This window comes from Anolis carolinensis, chromosome 2 (genome assembly GCF_035594765.1).
Source record: "Anolis carolinensis isolate JA03-04 chromosome 2, rAnoCar3.1.pri, whole genome shotgun sequence".
Taxonomy (NCBI): Eukaryota; Metazoa; Chordata; class Lepidosauria; order Squamata; family Dactyloidae; genus Anolis; species Anolis carolinensis.
In genome coordinates this window covers 87,987,576-88,005,043 of record NC_085842.1, presented here as the reverse complement: position 1 = coordinate 88,005,043, position 17,468 = coordinate 87,987,576, and the positions used below count along the sequence as shown (strand labels likewise).

The following is a 17,468-nucleotide window of genomic DNA, read 5'->3' as shown; positions in this document are numbered from 1 at the left end:
GGCCAGTGGTTCTTTCTGCACTCAAAACAAGTCTCAACCTGGATTCAAAAGGATCCATTAGAAATCAGGCATGAATCTGGGTAAGCAGATTTAAAGATGGCATTCTCTCAATAAATGCCTGTGGTGGTGTTTTGTGCCTTCAAGTCAACCCTGTCCTGCGATGTTCATGGCAAGATTTATTAAGGAAAGGTTTCCAATTGCCTTCCTCTGAGGATGAGAGCATTTGACTTACCCAAGAACACCTAGGGGGTTTCCAGAGTTAAATGAACTTTCCTGGAGTCTTAGTTCAACATTCAATGCACTATACTTAGCTACCTCTGTTACACATGTATATACCCAGACCTGAATTGCAAAGGTATTACTGGTAGCAGGGACATAGAATATTTCCTGAATGTCCCAATTTGTGTCTGCAGTGACAAGAGAGGAGGTCCAAGAAATGCTCTTCCCGCCTTAGTTGTCTGTTTTCTATCTCTGGCCAGGGGAAACAGAATAAAACTAGGATGCTGGGATGGAGTAACACTGGCTTGTTTCATATCAGGACCAGAACTCCAGTTTCAGCAGAGAGGTGATGACATTATGTCAAAAAGACTAAGTTCCCTCTAATTCTAACGGAGCTGACATTTGTGTTATGATATGTTGTTCCATCCTACAGGGATGTCCTGTGGGTTTGTTGATGCTACTGCACAATGTTCTATGGTAGCTAGGGCCGTGTGCAAAGAAGTATAAATGATGTTGTTAGGAATAAATTATGCAAATCAAAGCATTTGCGTGCCTTTATTTTGCATAATTCTGCTTCTATAATGATAGGGTTTTCAAAAGGATGTAGAATATTGAGGCAAGAGCTGGGGTGGCGGAGGAGGGAAGGGAATTAAGATAAGGGAGAAGGCTTGAAATAGGAATAATAGCTATGGGGCAGATGGCAGTGTCGGCAAGATACCAGAATCCTACCCTCTGCCTGATCATAAGGACCAAGATCTTCTTATATGGTTCCAAGTTCGTTTCTCTGCCATCGTGACAGTGAGAATCTTAATCTAACAGCAAAAGCAAAATTCTCAACTTTTGTAACATACACATACGCTTTTGATGCTCACAGTTTGCCGTACTCCAGTATTTCATTCTGGGCACATGCAGTGATGGTCCAAGAAGTGCTGCTGCATGAAGCAAAATCCAAATGCTGCCAACACTTAAAAATGCTCCTCCATTTTGATGCCAAGCCTTGCTTTAATCAGCACTATTCCCATGTTGCCACTTTGGTTTTCACTGCTGCGTGACACTCTGGGCACACAAACATGTGAATACCATTAATGGAATAATGAACAATACCACCACCATTAGATTCCTTTCCGTCATTTCTAAAGCTCTCATCATGCTGATGTCATTGGTACCAGGGGAAACACATAGGCAAAAGCTTTTAAAGTAATGTGTGGGCCAGGAAAATGCAGGATAAAACTTGTCCTCCATAGTTCCATCACAAAAATTAAGGGATCTATGGGAAGAAGAGTTAACTTCCATACTACTGATTCCATGGAGCATGTCAGGAGACCAGGGTCTGTTTATGAAGTGATCAGGCTAGAAGTTCTGCTAGAAATGCTGCAGCTTATTTATATATTTTGTTAGTATTATATTTTTCTCTAAAGAACTCGTGGTAGGAAACAGAGAATGATCCTGTTTTACCCTCTCAACAGTCCTCCTGGGTAGTTTAGGTGGCTATACACTACTGATATTAAGATGATAAGGAATTAAAAGTGCAGTAGCTCCCACATCTACACTCCAGTTATCCAGTTTATTTGAGGTTCTAAAATAAAGTCTGTGTGGTATAATAGGAAGAGTATTAAAGTTGGACTAATAAGATATGGATTCAGAATTCTGCTCAACCCTAGCACACATAGTGATCATAGTGATATTTTTGTCTCATCTTTCCTCCAGATGTTGGAAAGGAAAGGAACAAGACTATGTACCCCAGTGCCCAATTCATGTGTAGCAATAAGTGATATTTTGAAAACTGAAAGAGCACCAGGCTGTCTCAGCCTAATAAGTCCCACAAGTTCATAATGTCCCCATCTATGCTGCTTCAGTACCTTAGAGGAAAAACAAATGGGCATTTGCCTTATTGAGGACAGATTCTTTTCACTGTCTGTTTTAGTATCATCTTCTCTAAACTTCTTCAACTAGATGCTTTTTAGATATGTTGGACTGCATCTCCCATGTAGTTCCAATATTTTAAAGGGCATCAGGTAGAGAAAAATTGATCTGCTGTCCCCGACAACAATTCACTAGGGTTTAAGGCAAGACGCTTTCCCATTCCCTGGCTTTTTAAACAGAAAATACTAGACTGTGATTCCATATACATGCAAAGCATGTGTCTTATCCACTCAACTGTGATCCCTTCAAGAGAAATGTAATATATAAATAAGTTCAGTATATACCCCATGTGATTTCATGTCAGTATAAGCCACAGTTACCAGTTGTCCTTTGTTTCAAGAGATGACCTTTATATCAGAACATTGTAGCTGTATTGAATACCATAAAATAGACACTACTGTCCCCAGGTCTCTCTCCCTTCCTTCCTCCGTTCCTGCTTAAAAATATCCTCTGACAAATCAAATGCAATATTGTGTTCAGCATCATTCTCACTGAATCTCATCCAAACATTTTGAGTGTCCCTCCAGGATGTTTGGATAAAAATACGCTATTCTGAGAACCAGGAGGCAGCAAGCTTTCAGCTGATGGAGGTACTTTCGGCATAGAGATGACCTGTCGAAATCTTTGATATATGGGAGACAGAGATAGCTGGTAACAAAAATAGGTCCACAATGCCCTGAACTGCCTGCGGCTTTGGAACGCTAAGATGAGGTGCAGGCATATGCGCTTTCCCACTTTTGCAAAATCCATGGCAGTATCCTTATGTTGAGTTCCATGGACCAGAACAATTAGCACAGATTAAGTACTTCTTAACCATTTGTAAATCCCTTTTAGTATACATTAGAGTGCTTTGAAGAACAGATCCCATATTTCCGTCGGTGTGAGTGAAATATGTAACCAATCAAAACATACTGGGATTTTTCAAATCCCGGCCATAGCAATGTACTGAGCATCCCCCACTGTTACTATGACAAAAGAGAAATGAGCCAACTGGCAACCTCATCCCAAGCCTGGAAGATCAATGAGAGAATCTAGGCCCAAAGCCAGAGACCCCAGGTAAACAAACAAGTCATCCAACTACACCTCCATCTTTCATTTGCTCTTATCTGAGGATATTAGGGCACAGAACGCAGTCCCACTGACTGAGAAGCAAGATGTAAGTCTGTAGAATGGATCCTTTGTGTTCCAGTCAACATGTACACAGACTTTTATGCAGCAGGCCTCAGGAATAGACTCAAGTCCCTCTTGGTAATTGCTCAGAATAGTAATCTCTCCATATTCCCTGAAGTTGACTATAGACTGGAGGACCTAGAAAATCCTAGAAAAGTGTTCTCTCAAGTTTTTTTTTCAACTTTTGTGGGAGTCCGGTGCCTCCTTCCACAGGAAATATGGAGAGCTAACTGTATAACTACCATTAATATTCTTCTTATTCTTATTCTACGTACAATGGATCTCTTTTCACTATTTGGCTTGAACAAGGTGCAAATGTGTCAAGGCACTCTTTTAATCTGAAAAATTATAGCATTATAATTCCACTTTAATTGCCATGATTCCATACTCCACAACATTTCACAGAATGAAACTGGAACACATGTGTCTAAGCAACATAAGAATGTGGTCAAGATGGCAAAGTTTTTAGGGAGGAAGGACATTAAGGCTGCAGCAGTTAGCTTTTGGCTGAACCTACTGTTTGGACACCACCCTCTCTTCTCTGCTCCATGGTGATGAGTTAATTAAGTGCAAACTCCTTCTTTGCTGTCAGTTTATTTTGCAATGTTGGAAGTAAGCTAAAGGAATAAGGAGAAAGTAGGAAGATAGAGTAACATTTTGAAAACAGACGAACAAGTCAAAATGCAGAGGGCCAACTGTACTCAGTAGAAGGGATCCATGTTGTATGTTGAAAAATCCAGGAAACATTTGATTGTGGCAACATGAGGGCACACAGACACCTGCCAAATCAGGGCAGTTGGAGGGTACGTATTTCCATCCTTTGTGTTGGGGAATCTGAGCTGTTAGGCTCAAAAACAACCCTCAATTGGGGTAATTCCACCAAAATATAGCAGAGCACCAGGAGTAAACTCCATAACCAGCAGAAACTTACGTGTGGCAAGAAAGGATAGCCTTCTGTGCCTTAGGTTGGCTCAGGATTGCAGAATCAGAACTTTGGTTCAAAAATATTTATTGATGTGAAAGAAATTCATTCTTGATAGAAAAGGTCTTGGTGCGAACTAGCTGACTAAATCCCAACTTCTAAAAAAGGTAAAAGGTAAAAATATCCATGCAGCTACATTTTGCCTAGAGAGAGGCAAAATGTGCATCCTCACAGGAAGAAAGGAAAAACAGGAGAGACCCTAAAATGGTGGAGACCGTATGGTCAACCGAAGGCAGTTTTTACTTCAGATGAAGTTCCCTCACAGAAATTCCATAACTACATCCTCAAAGGGGAGGAGACAGTGGCTAGCAGTAAAGAAAAAAGACAAAGCCCGGGCTGTGGCGCAGGCGGGAGAGCAAGCCAGCTGCAATTAACTGCAATGAATCACTCTGACCGGGAGGTCATGAGTTCGAAGCTGCTCGGAGCCTATGTTTGTTTGTCTTTGTTCTATGTTAAAAGGCATTGAATGTTTGCCTATATGTGTAATGTGATCTGCCCTGAGTCCCCTTTGGGGTGAGAAGGGCGGAATATAAATGCTGTAAATAAATAAATAAATAAATAAATAAATAAAGCCCTTGAGGAAACATTCATAGGAATATGGGGGGAAGAATCCCTCAGCTTAGCCCTGTCTCTAGCCGAGCTACTCATTGAGAACTGGAAACTTGTGCAGTCCAGGGATGAAACCCAACGCTTTGGAATCCAGGAATTTTGCAGAATCCCAGGATTTGCAAAAAATATTTTCTAATTGCTCCCCATAGGATGAAATTATGCCCATTAAAATGCAATCAGTCCTTGAACAGTGCATTCTGAAAGGAACCCTTGTTATTTGGCTGATTTAGGGACAGGCGCTTGGGGAAGGCAGGGAGTTTGCAGCCCTTGTGTTTGCTTCTTTGCCAGTTCTCAAGCTGACCTGTAGTGTTTCCCCCTCTGAAAGCAAACATCTTCTCTCTGAGATGCAGGGGAATGACAGAAACATGTTACAAGCAAGTTCTTCAATATTTTAATTAGCTGTGGCCATTGAGCAGGTATGGGCAAACGTGGGCTCTCCAGGTGTTTTGGACTTCAACTCCCACCATTCCTAACAGCCTCAGGCCCTTTCCTTTCCTCCCTCAGCTGCTTAAGTGGCTGAGGGGGGAAAGGAAGGGGCCTGAGGCTGTTGGGAATGGTGGGAGTTGAAGTCCAAAACACCTGGAGAGCCCACGTTTGCCCATACCTGCCATGGAGGGAATGAATCCAAGAAGTGAATGCAGCCAGCTCATGCTGGAGTCCTTCCCTCAACTCTAGCAGGACTCCGGACCAAGGCACTGAGGCCATATGGAGCCCCAGTCTGTCCTGGAACGTGAACAGCCAAAGAATTTGGCAGTTCAGCAAATGGAGCTCGTGAAGCCCAGAAAGAGATGCAATTCAGCAAACTCCCACTGTAACCCCATAGGACCTCCTGCCCTGAGCTGCAGTCAGTGATGATGATGCCCAAGGTAGTTAGCAGCATATGGCCTGCGGCTGCTGAACACCTCTCTCCCCTTGCTCTTCTCCACCCTGCCGCCTCCCCTCTGAATCACCTCGCCTTTAACATGAACTGTGTCCCAGCTGGATAGCAGTGTGGTTGCCATGGTGACAGAGGGATGCTGGTTGCCTTGATAAGCTGAAATTTCACACACTCTCCTCCCACTCAGCCTGGACCAATTCCCCCCCCCGCTCCTCCCTCCCTCCTTCCCTGCGAGGCCCAGGAGCACAGCAGCGGTGACAGCAAAGCGAAGAGACCCGTGTGCATGGAGTGTGCACTTGGGCAGGGTGCGTGCAAGTATTTGGAGCCAGGATGATTGACAGGATGGAGGGCGTGGACTCACCACCAGAGTAGATATGGAGAAGAGAGGGTGGTATCTTAGAGACGGTCTCCATGGAGGCCCCTTCAGACAAACCCGGATGGCTCATTGATATGCTGTGGCTGGCTGCTGTTTTAATTTCACTATTTTCTCTCTCCTTCTCCTGCCCACCCTGCGTTGATTGGGCAGGCAGTCGGCTGCCTGAAATGTGCGTGGGTCTCACTCTCCAGGTGGGCAGCCATTACACCGCCTCAGAGGGGAAATGCTTTTCTCTCTCTGCCATTAATATTCCCCATTCAGTGAAAGACCCCCTCCTCTACCTCATCAATTTTCACGTGACATATGTACAGTTAATATTCCCAATGCAACATTTCGGGAAGCAAGGGGGTTGGTTTACTTTGTAGCAAGGTAATTTCACGCGGTTTAGCAGGACAAAAAGGGGGTGGTGGACGTGCAAATCGCATGGCTTTGTTTCTTTCCTGCACCATTTTGTGGCTCATTTGGAAGTGCATAGAGTCACGTATGTCAGCAGAAACCTCAGGGGTGGGGGGGGGGGATTCCTTTCTCTCCTTACAGCATTGGCAGATCATTCATTCACAAATGAAGAACATGTTCCTTCATATTCAGAAGTTCAGCCATGTTCTGAGGCAAATAATGTTCATTGCAAATATTGCCCAGTATTCTGTATTGGCTGGTTTGTTAAGTGTCCTCAATTAAATTACCTCTTCTGGCCCAGCTCCCTACAAACTTGATATGAAAAGTCATTTATTTTTGCTCTGCTGGCTGGCAGAATGGACCTCCTTTTCCCAGTGCAGCTGATGCATGGTGAAGAAGGTTGGCAGGGGATTGTGATTGTGACAATGGAACAATTGTGATTAAGTAATGATTGTGAACATGGAACAGTTATGGATGAGTACATCTAGGTACCCATTCCAAATTTATGATTGCTACTTAGCTGTTATTGTGATGCTATTGTCACAATTGTAGGTCTGTTAATGAAGCAGCTGATAAAGAATACTGACCATTGTTAATTATTGGCCAAGATCTGGAATCATCTTGCACTCTTTCACACTGCACAATTGTAGCATGGCGATTCTGCTTTAACTGCCATGGCACCATCCAGTGAAATTCTGAGATTTATAATTGGGGTTTGTGTGTGTCAGGGTGGGGGTGGGGTGGACTTTAGAAGTCTCAGTCAGATAGGTCTGATATCTCATAAAACTACAAAACCCAGGGTCCTATAGGATGTACCCATAGCAGTTGGTATTACCATTGCGTAGTGTGGAAGGGCTCCTCCTGGAATGCACATTTGTGCCCGAGAGAACTCTGATCTATCGCCTGCCCCTCATGGAAGACTCCCCTGTTTCCTGACCCCATTCCCATGTGAGTAGGGAGAGTGCAGGGAACAGCCACGAATAATCTGACTATGTTCCTATAACTCAGTGGTTCTCAACCTGAGGGTCCCCAGGTGTTTTGGCCTACAACTCCCAGAAATCCCAGACAGTTTACAAGCTGTTAGGATTTCTGGGAGTTGAAGGCCAAAACATCTGGGGACCCTCAGGTTGAGAACCACTTCTATAACACACAAAATAATACATTAGGTGTTGGAGGCAGGAAACGGGGGAGTTCAGCAGTTAAGGGGTGATGACAATAGCCATAAAAAGACATACACAGGTGTAAACTGGACTTATGCATGCATATGTCACCAACAGGATGCCACCATCATTAGTGGCTCCTGCCTTTCCTTCACTGAGCTCAAAATGGTGTGTGTTACCCTTCTCCCCATTTTATCCTTACAATAATCCAATGAGGTTAGTCAAAGAGAGGGACTATCACCCAGTAACTCCTAAACTGTGAAGATTACAAAGGGTAGTGCTTGGAATAATTCCGTAAAATTTTGAAAACTAATTGTTACCTTGGTTGCTAGTGTTTTATAGCCTGTGAACATCAGTGATGGGTTTTAATCAAAACTGCCCAACCCCTTCCCAAATAGTTCTAAAGCATTTTTGGGGGAAGTGATTAATTGTTGTCCCATTGATACCTAATGTGCATTAATGTCAATTGTGAGGAAACCAACATTGTTGTGTTGCTTTACTCCCCAGTATAACATATTAGGTGATTTCCCCCTCTTGTAACATGCTCCTTTTGAGTTCTGTCTATGAAAGCATATGCTGTAGGAATCCTTAAGAAGGCTTCTGCCTATGGATACTGTGCCACCCGTGTCAGGGGAGGTGGAAAACTTAGCCCAAACCAAGGTCCACAGGCTGGATGCAGCCCTCCAGGGTCATTTCCTTGGTCCCCACCCTGACTTTGGGTCGCCCTAAATCTGAAACAACTTGAAGGTACACAACAACAACAACAACAATCCTAACTACTGGTAACTTGACTATATCATCAGTCACAAGCAGGCCCACACTTCCCATTGAAATACTCGAAAATTTATGTTGGTTAAAACTGTTCTTTGTTTTAAATATTGTGTTGTTCTTTCATTTTTTTGCACTACAAGATGTGTGCAGTGTGCATAGGAATTGGTTCTTTTTTTTTTTAAAGCTATAGTCTGCCCCCCCCCCCCCCCAGTCTGAGGGACTGTGAACTTAAAAAGTTTGAGGACCTCTGGCTTAGTCTGTTTTAACTATATCCCAATTGCAGCCTGCTCCCCCCCCCCCCCAGAGAACTCTAAATAGGAGCTACTAAGCTAGTCCTGTTGTCCATAGAATATTCCTAATTTCCTAGAGATTTGCATTAGATTTTCAGAACTCTATGAAATTAGGAATATTATTTGATGACCCATTGTTAGTCCAATTAAAGCCCCAGAATATCTCTTTCTTTATGCAGAGCAGGTGACGTGTGTGTGTGTGTTCATATCTGATGTCAGAAATGACAATATTCAAACACCTGCAAGAGAACATGTCAGCCTGACATGTAGTGATTTTTGAGCAAAAAAGCTCTGAAGACATATTAAAATGAGAACTACCACATTATAATTTGGAGATTCACTTCTGCCGTCTTTGTTGGAATGAGCCTTTTGCAGCCATTCGCCATCCTCCTCCTCTGCTTTCCCTCAAATTTAGACACAAGGTGACTTACAATTTTAAACAAGTACCATTTAGCCAAATACATATAAAATGGCAACATCAAAATACAATTAGATCAATCACTATATTGAGACAATTAAAATGTACACGTCAAAAAGGATAAAATGCAGGTTAAAACAACTATAAAAACAATACAACATTATTTAATAAGCCTTTCCTTTGAACATCTTATTTCTAAAACCTTACTTGCTTGCTAATGGATGAACAACAAGGAGGGAGTCATTTTAGCCTCCTTGGAAAAGGGCATTGAAGAGGCCCTATGAAGGAGGTAGGTCTTAAAGAAAGCCCTTTATTATGTCACCCTGTTAAGTCCTCCCCACCATACCCTCCAATATTTCATAATTGAGTATGGGGTTTAGAACTGAATGAAATCTTGAACATGTTTGACCAGGCAACATCAGAGTGTGATCAAGATGGCAAAAATTATTAATGCAAAATAATACATAGACTAGTAGAGGCTGCAGCTGTTGGCTTTTGACAGAACCTACGGATCCCCTACTGAGTTAAAAGAGTGCAAACTTGTTTTGTACTTTGAAACTAGCTGCAATAATTGAAGTACATCAAGGACAAAGAAGAAAAATGTAATAGAGAAGCTACAACATTTTAAAAGGCACTGAAAAGGTGGGTTGGCAAGGGATTTAATTCAGACTGTCCCTGCTGAGTTAGGACTGTTGAGGGGCATCCTCCCTCCTGTTGCTTCTATCCAATTTGAGATGACAAAATGAAACTGTCCCCCGTCTCCCTTTAAAGCAAGATGCACACTCCCTAGCCGCCTTGTTTTACAAATAGAATCTTCTTGTTCTTCTTGTAACCAGGTTTGTAGACAAGGATGTGTCTTGTTTTAAACTGCTGTCACTGCCACTGTTATTGCAACTGCCACATCAGCAAATTGTTAAGAGTAGCATTTAAATCAGGCATGGGCAAACTTCATCCCTCCAGGTGTTTTGGACTTCAACTCCCACAATTCCTAACAGCCTCAGGCCCCTTTCATTTCTCTCTCAGCCGCTTAAGCAGCTGAGGGTGGAAAGGAAAGGACCTGAGGCTGTTAGGAATTGTGGGAGTTGAAATCCAAAACACCCGGAGGGACGAAGTTTGCCCATACCTGGTTTAAACAAAGTGTGAATAGCCTTGCGCAAATGTGGCCCCACAAAAACCTTGGATTTGCTCATCATTGTCCTAGATTTTCGAAAGAGGATATTGTTTTCTATGTTTGTGTTTTCAGCAGCTATTGTTTTGTGAACAGTCACTGTTGTTACTGCCTTCGGTTTCTATATTTCACCTACAGTTTCAAATCCTGTCCCCATATAATTATATATCTGGATAACATTTCATGACTTTGATGAAACCAACTGTAGTTCATGAAAGCTTCATTCCATAATAGACTTGTATTTTTTGTTGATATTGCTAAGGTCTGTGTGTCTTGTGTTTTCTCTACAAGCACATGTGGAATTGTGTATGGGGTTTAGAACTGAGCATCCTGAAGCTTGGCTTTCATTAAACAAAGTGAAAAAGGGTTTTTTTTTATCTCTGTGAAGAGAAATGTGTTCATAACCAGCCTGCTGAAGTCTTTGAATCCCCAGTGTCGGCACTTCAGTGCTCTTTGTAGTTCCTTGTTCTCTCTGAGGACCATGGCAGTTGAATAAATGGGGCAGAATATAAATCATAGAATCATGTGCCAATGTGAGCAAAATATACTTTAGACTAGGATTCTGTAAGTGACTTGTCTCAGCGGTATATCTGTTTCTGCCAAACAACTCTTTGGGACACTGTGCAGTAAGGTACTGAGTACCTCCTTGTGTAATGCTCCAGCTGTGCAGAAGCAGCCAGCTGTACAAAAGCAAACAGCCCCTTGCCACAGCTGTCCTGGGAGATTCACCCTAGATACTGTGAGGGGCACCAAAGCATCTTCTGACTGCCCTTTCACTCCCAGGGAAGATGTAGCTTTATATCCGGAACAGAAGGGCTCTTTTGTGTTCCCTAGGAGTGCAAGGGCAGCCATGACCATGACTACACAAGAAAATAAAAATAATGAAGCTGCTACTGGCAGTTTTTACAATGCACAGTAATATTGAGTAAATATTTGGAGTTTTTAGCCTTTAACCTGACTTTGCTCTACATTAAGTAACAGCGACATGGAGGACAAAGGAATGGCCCAGTGGGACTGATGCACTCTCACCCCAGCTGGACCATCTGGATGTCAGTGTGGCACAGCAGAGATTCCCAGTGCCTGTAGCCACCATTTTGGTTGACCCAGGGCCAGTCCAGAGTGTAATACTTTGGACTGACCCTGGATTAAGTGACGGGTGTTCCAGAGTACACCCCCCCACTCCCCCCCCCACACACATAAACAGCTGGTCAGGAGCTGGAGCTACATTCAAGAATCCCTGGTATGCCGGCTGCTTGTATATAACCAGAGAAAAATCTGAAATAAATGAGCACCCACCTCCCCCTTCTGACTCTGACAAAGATAGTCTAAATATGCTGGCTAAATACCTTAAGCTCTGCTAGCATTTTACTGGATCTCAGCCTTAATATTCTTAGTTTTTGTAGATTTTAGCACCCAGGTTTTCCTCATACTGAATTTGGGTTTCCTTTGTGCATATCGAGATATATTAGAGGTTTTGCTTATCCTTATTGTACCTGCTTGTTTCTATCTTCCAGGGCTTTGTACACCTATGAAGATGACTCTGACAACCTGAAACTGGCTGCCTCTGGAAGTGAGTACTAATGTCTCTTGCCCATGATTCCTTCTCACTGGGTGACCTTATGTTGCTTTGTCTCTCCTGTCCTAGCCATGCTCTATCACCTTCCCTCTCTTAGAACATAGATTAGCTATTTTCTTCTGCAAGGCTGAGCTGAATTTGCATTGGAGGGTCATTGGGAAGTTAGTTAGCCATGACCAGGACCATAGCCAGAAAAAACATTTGGGGGGGGGGGGGGTGAAACTTTTTTTTTAGCGAATCATGAAGAGTAGTTCCATAACGCAAAATAATTTAGAAATCAGGCTCCATTGATAAACGTAAGAGGACACACAAGACAAATAAACTTCAGTGAACACTGATGGAGATTTGGTTAATCAGTTAAAATTCATGAGTAAACCAGTTTTTTTTTAAATGAAATTTTTCAGGGGGGGGTGAACCCCTACCCCCCCCCCCCCCCTCTTGGCTACAGCCCTGGTCATGACATGTGTCAGGGACATTTCCAGAGGATCAAGGAAGAGTTTTTACCATTATCGCTGTGCACAAGCCGGAATGGTTTGTGACAGACGTCAGTGTCCCATGAATGTGTCTCTTTCTTTCCTCAGCTGGTGGCCTACAAGAGCTCTCCAGCCACTTTGTGATTCAGAAGGTGATGTACGGATTCTGCAGCGTCAAAGACCCCCAGGCCACCCTTCCTAAATATGTCCTCGTTAACTGGGTAAGGCCTCCTTCCAAAGAGTCTGCGGACACAGCTTGCCTGGTCATAAAAGTGAATCTGTCATTTGTCATTGTAAAGGGGAATCTGTCATCCTACATACAGAATTTAAGCTAACTAGATCTCATACACTGAGATAATCCCTGTATTTTTTTTTTTCTTAGGGCTTTATAAGAAGGGAGCATTCCACCAAATTCAGATTTCCTTGTCACTGTAGTCTCATGATAGGGGAAAAAACGGGCAAAGTGAAGTTCTAAACCTTGCAGTTGTACTAAAAAGACACACTAGAATTGGAAAAGGGCCTAATCTGTCTTGAATGTCAAACCCTGAGTCCCCTTGGGGAGAGAGGGCAGGTTAAAAATGTTTATTATTAACCTTTATCTCAGTGATTCTCAACCTGTGGGTCCCCATGTGTTTTGGCCTACAACTCCCAGAAATCCCAGCCAGTTAACCAGCTGTTAGGATTTCTGGGAGTTGAAGGCCAAAACATCTGAGAACTACTGCTTTATGTAATGGTGACATCAGATGGTAGTTCCCTTATGCCTCACTCTTAGGACCTCATCCTGTATCCTTTTATTTCTACATAAAAATAATCTCATTGTAAGAAATACGGCCATACCACCCTGAACACGCCCATCTCGTCTGATCTTGGAAGCTAAGCAGGGTCAGGCCTGGTTAGTACTTGGATGGGAGACAGCCTGGGAATACCAGGTGCTGTAGGCTTTTGGGCCCCTGGTGGTGGTGCAGTGTGTTAAAGTGCTGAGCTGCTGAACCTGCAGACCGAAAGGTCCCAGGTTCAAATCCCGGGAGCGGAATGAGCGCCCGCTGTTAGACCCAGCTCCTGCCAACCTAGCAGTTCAAAAACATGCAAATGTGAGTAGATAAATAGGTACCGCTCCGGCGGGAAGGTAACGGCGCTCCATGCAGTCATGCCGGCCACATGACCTTGGAGGTGTCTACGGACAACGGCGGCTCTTCGGCTTAGAAATGGAGATGAGCACCAACCCCCAGAGTCGGTCATGACTGGACTTAACATCAGGGGAAAACCTTTACCTTTTTAAGAAATAAAGATGTAAGAAGGAACATGTACCTGATGTTTCCCCATAAGTGTTTGCTCTGAGAGCTGGCCTTTCTAGCAGACCTCTTGCCAACTGATTGACTTCTATTATTGTGCCTGTGTTGCCCTCTAGTGGAGTTATTCTGCTTTTCTGCATGGCGGGCTCTCCTTCCTTCGCCATCTGGCAAGCAGACCACTCTTGAGGCTCCCTGCTTGCATTTCCTCTAAGACTCCCTCGCCATGCTTGACATCACTTGACTCTTTCAATATTGCTTCTGAAGAAAGACCAATTGTTTATTTATTTTAATGTCTCCAGAAAAGTGTGTGTGCGTGGTGTTTCTTTTCATTGCAAACATCTATGTGAAAAAAACAAACCACATATTTGCAGCACCAGAAATCAATAACAACTGCGGCAAATCCAGAAATCTGAAAAAATAGAATACAAACAGAGTTCTATTCTCTAAAAATGTGTGCATATTGTGAGATGTGAGCAGCTGCTTCCTGTTGCTCAGTCCAGACTCAGTGAGTTGTTAGATACAACATGGAGTGTGCTGAGAGTGTGCAGCATATAGACACACACAGCCATAAATTATATCCTTTTGTGGCATTTCAGAAAGAGCCATGTCTTTCATTTCAATCCCTCCTGTATTTTCCTACTGCTTCTCCAATCTTTGTTTATCCTTATCACAGAAAATCTTTAAGCTGCAGATATGACTTAAAATGATATTGAAAAAATAGACAGGCAAGAATCTTCGCAATTTTGAATGTTTTACTTTGCAATAAATACACACATACACACCTCACCTTATGTAGTGTTTCTACAGAAAAAATCCCAAATTGAAAAGAGTCTTCAAAATGGCACTTTCACACAACAGAGAGGAAAAATGATAAAATTATTTGTTTTTGCAAAAAAGAACAAAATGTGTGAAAATTCTAGCCATTAATCGTGACATAAACTGTTGATAATTATTGCAATATCAAAATTCCAATAAACGAATAAGCTATCATCTATTTAAGAACAGCCTATACTAACAATTTTGAAAAAAAATAAGGTAGTCCTATGAACATCTCATAGTAGTGTGTGCCATAAGGAAGGGAAGGGACCAACACAGAACAGTTTGCCTGTCCTGTCTACCAGATGAACGTATTTTTCCAGTAGAGATGATCCAGATCTCAGTGCCCACTTTAGAAACTAGAAAAGTTTGCATAGGTACAGATGGTCCAAATAACCAGATCCTAAGCCATTTTGTGCTTTTAAATACTATACATGATAACTGTACCCTCAATTCACTTCTGACATGATAAATAACTTTGCGATTAGAAATGTGCTGGCAAATACTGCAGTGGGGACAGAATACACGTTTTTCTTTGTTGCCTCTTTGGGATATCCAGGCAGACTTCCACTACCAACACTGTGTTTGAATGTCCATGAAAATATTGTTTGCTGTTGTCATTGCACAGTGTGGCATCTCCCGTCAACTGTGCATCCTTATGCTTGACAGGTGGGAGAGGATGTCGCCGATGCGCGCAAGTGTGCCTGTGCCAGCCACGTGCCCAAGGTGGCAGAGTTCTTCCAGGTCAGTGAAAGGCTGTTGGGGGAAAGGTGTGCAGAGGTGAATGAGGAAGGCTGATGCTGTGACATCCAAATGTCAAGACAATAGTCAGCTTATTTCTTACAGTACCTGGTTTTCATGCATGTGGGGAGTAGAATGGGAATTGTGCCATGGGAGGTATACTGAAAATGAGCACATGGGAGGAGTTCTGTGGTAGTAAGTGGGACTTAGCTAGAGTGTAGACATCTTCATTTTTGGAGTCCTCCTGTTGCCCCATAATCTCCTATTTGGGGGACATCCTAAGCATTAGAGTCAAGAAAGTAACATTTCCAAGTTCTGGTTTAGCAATTGTATTTCTGGCTGGCTTCTTTACTTTCTTATTCCAGAAGACCTCACACTCAGCATATTGACATGATTTGAATGTCTGTCTTAATAGGGTGTGGATGTCATTGTCAATGCTAGCAGTGTGGAAGATATTGATCCAGGGGCCATTGGTCAGCGGCTCTCCAATGGCCTGGCCCGCATTGCCAGCCCAGTGCTGCACCGCCTTCGTCTGCGTGAGGATGAAAACTCCCAGCCAGTGGTAATGCTTTTTCTCTCTTCTTATCCAAGTCAGTCTTACATGCTCCTCTGTTCTTGTCCTCAGTGGGAGATGGAATAGTAGCCTTAGGACACCAGATACTCTTGAGCTTTGGGCAAAAGCTGTTTGTGCTTTAGATTGGTTTGAGCACTGCAATCTTAAAGAGGATCGACAGTGCACATGGTGTGGTTACCCAACTGAACTGCAAACCCTCCAGGAGAAGTTGTTAAAGCCAGAGCACTGCTGGTGAAAACCAGGCAGTTGCCTTTACAGACTGTGTTTGCACACTTTCCCTGCTTGAAATACAGGTGTATATTGTATGCATACAACAGACACATATCCCTCCTCTGACTTGCTTTTGTAATCCCAGGGCACCACCTATCAGAAGACTGATGCGGCTGTGGAGATGAAGCGACTCAACCGAGAGCAGTTTTGGGAACAGGCCAAGGTAGGTGACTTCTGTGCTGGCCAGCCTGTTTCCCGACCACTTTTTTGTTTACACAACTGATCAGCCTTGCAATGCAGTAGCATGATTTTAATGAAGCGTTGGCCTCTAATGTCCTTCTGTCCTTCTATAGAAAGAAGAGGAGCTGCGCAAAGAGGAGGAGAGGAAGAAGGCCTTGGATGAGCGGCTGCGTTTTGAGCAAGAGCGCATGGAGCAAGAGAGGCAGGAGCAGGAGGAGCGTGAGAAGCGCTATCGAGAGCGTGAAGAGCAGATTGAGGAACACAGGCAAGCAGCAGTGGGGGGAAGTAGCCGGGGATTAATTGAAAGAGAACAAAGGAAAAAGTCAGGTATTCTTGCCAGACAGTGGCAGCTATAGATATAATAATCCATTACTTTCTGATAGTGTCACATGTTGGGTTTGAAATGTTTTTAGCAGCTGAGGCCCCTTCTACACTGCCATATAAAATCCAGATTATCTTCTTTGAACTGGATAATATTGCAGGTTAGACTCATATAATCCAGTTCAAAAGCAGATAATCTGGATTATATGGCAGTGTAGGAGGTTTCAGTATTTTCCCATTCATGAATAGATAGCAGAATATTTTCTTTCAACAAAAAATTTCCCCAGCTCCTTGTATCAAGAATGATTTGCCTTTCTCTCTTGTCAGAGCCATCACAAGATACTATTTGGTAACACAAGATTCTGATTTTCATATGTTTCCTCATTGGCAGAACACACTGCTCTATCTCACAGACACTTCCTGTCTGGATTTCTAAGCACATCCCAGTTACTACCAAATTAGTACTGTTATTAAATTACTTGCTCAGTGTTAGTGAGAGCCTGCTTTAACTCAGGGCTAACATGAAGATTTGGTGTGAGCCATGTTTTTTTTTTGAAAATTTAATGAGATTAGACTATTTTTACACATTTATTTCACGGGTAACAAAAATATACTCAAAGGAGTTCATCCTCCCAATGCCTCTGTGACACAGGTTAATATGAAAAACAATGATTGCCTGGGGTCACCCAATGAGATCCATGGCTAACTGAAAACTGAACCTCTCACATACATTGCCATTGTCTTGCTGTGATTTTCAGAGTCCCTTGGAGACTTATTCTGGTTTGTGGCTTCTCTGGAAGCTCATGAAGACTAGTAATGTCAGACCATCTCCTTTGAAAGGCATCATGTCCAATATTCATGACTGC

General features: G+C 43.0%; 1 protein-coding gene and 1 pseudogene across 6 annotated transcripts in view; both read left to right on the top strand.

Annotated features, from left to right (window-relative positions):
* Nucleotides 1-17,468, top strand: part of dbn1 (drebrin 1) — a 54,802-nt gene that overhangs the window by 24,304 nt on the left and 13,030 nt on the right. For all 6 annotated transcript variants that reach the window (XM_062970171.1, XM_008104966.2, XM_062970170.1 and 3 more), the window contains exons 2-7: nucleotides 11,874-11,929; nucleotides 12,517-12,629; nucleotides 15,186-15,260; nucleotides 15,673-15,819; nucleotides 16,187-16,264; nucleotides 16,395-16,546. In XM_062970171.1, the coding sequence (XP_062826241.1) occupies nucleotides 11,874-11,929; nucleotides 12,517-12,629; nucleotides 15,186-15,260; nucleotides 15,673-15,819; nucleotides 16,187-16,264; nucleotides 16,395-16,546 (621 nt within the window). The remainder of the gene's footprint in view (nucleotides 1-11,873; nucleotides 11,930-12,516; nucleotides 12,630-15,185; nucleotides 15,261-15,672; nucleotides 15,820-16,186; nucleotides 16,265-16,394; nucleotides 16,547-17,468) is intronic.
* On the top strand, nucleotides 13,232-13,349 carry LOC134297189 (5S ribosomal RNA; annotated as a pseudogene).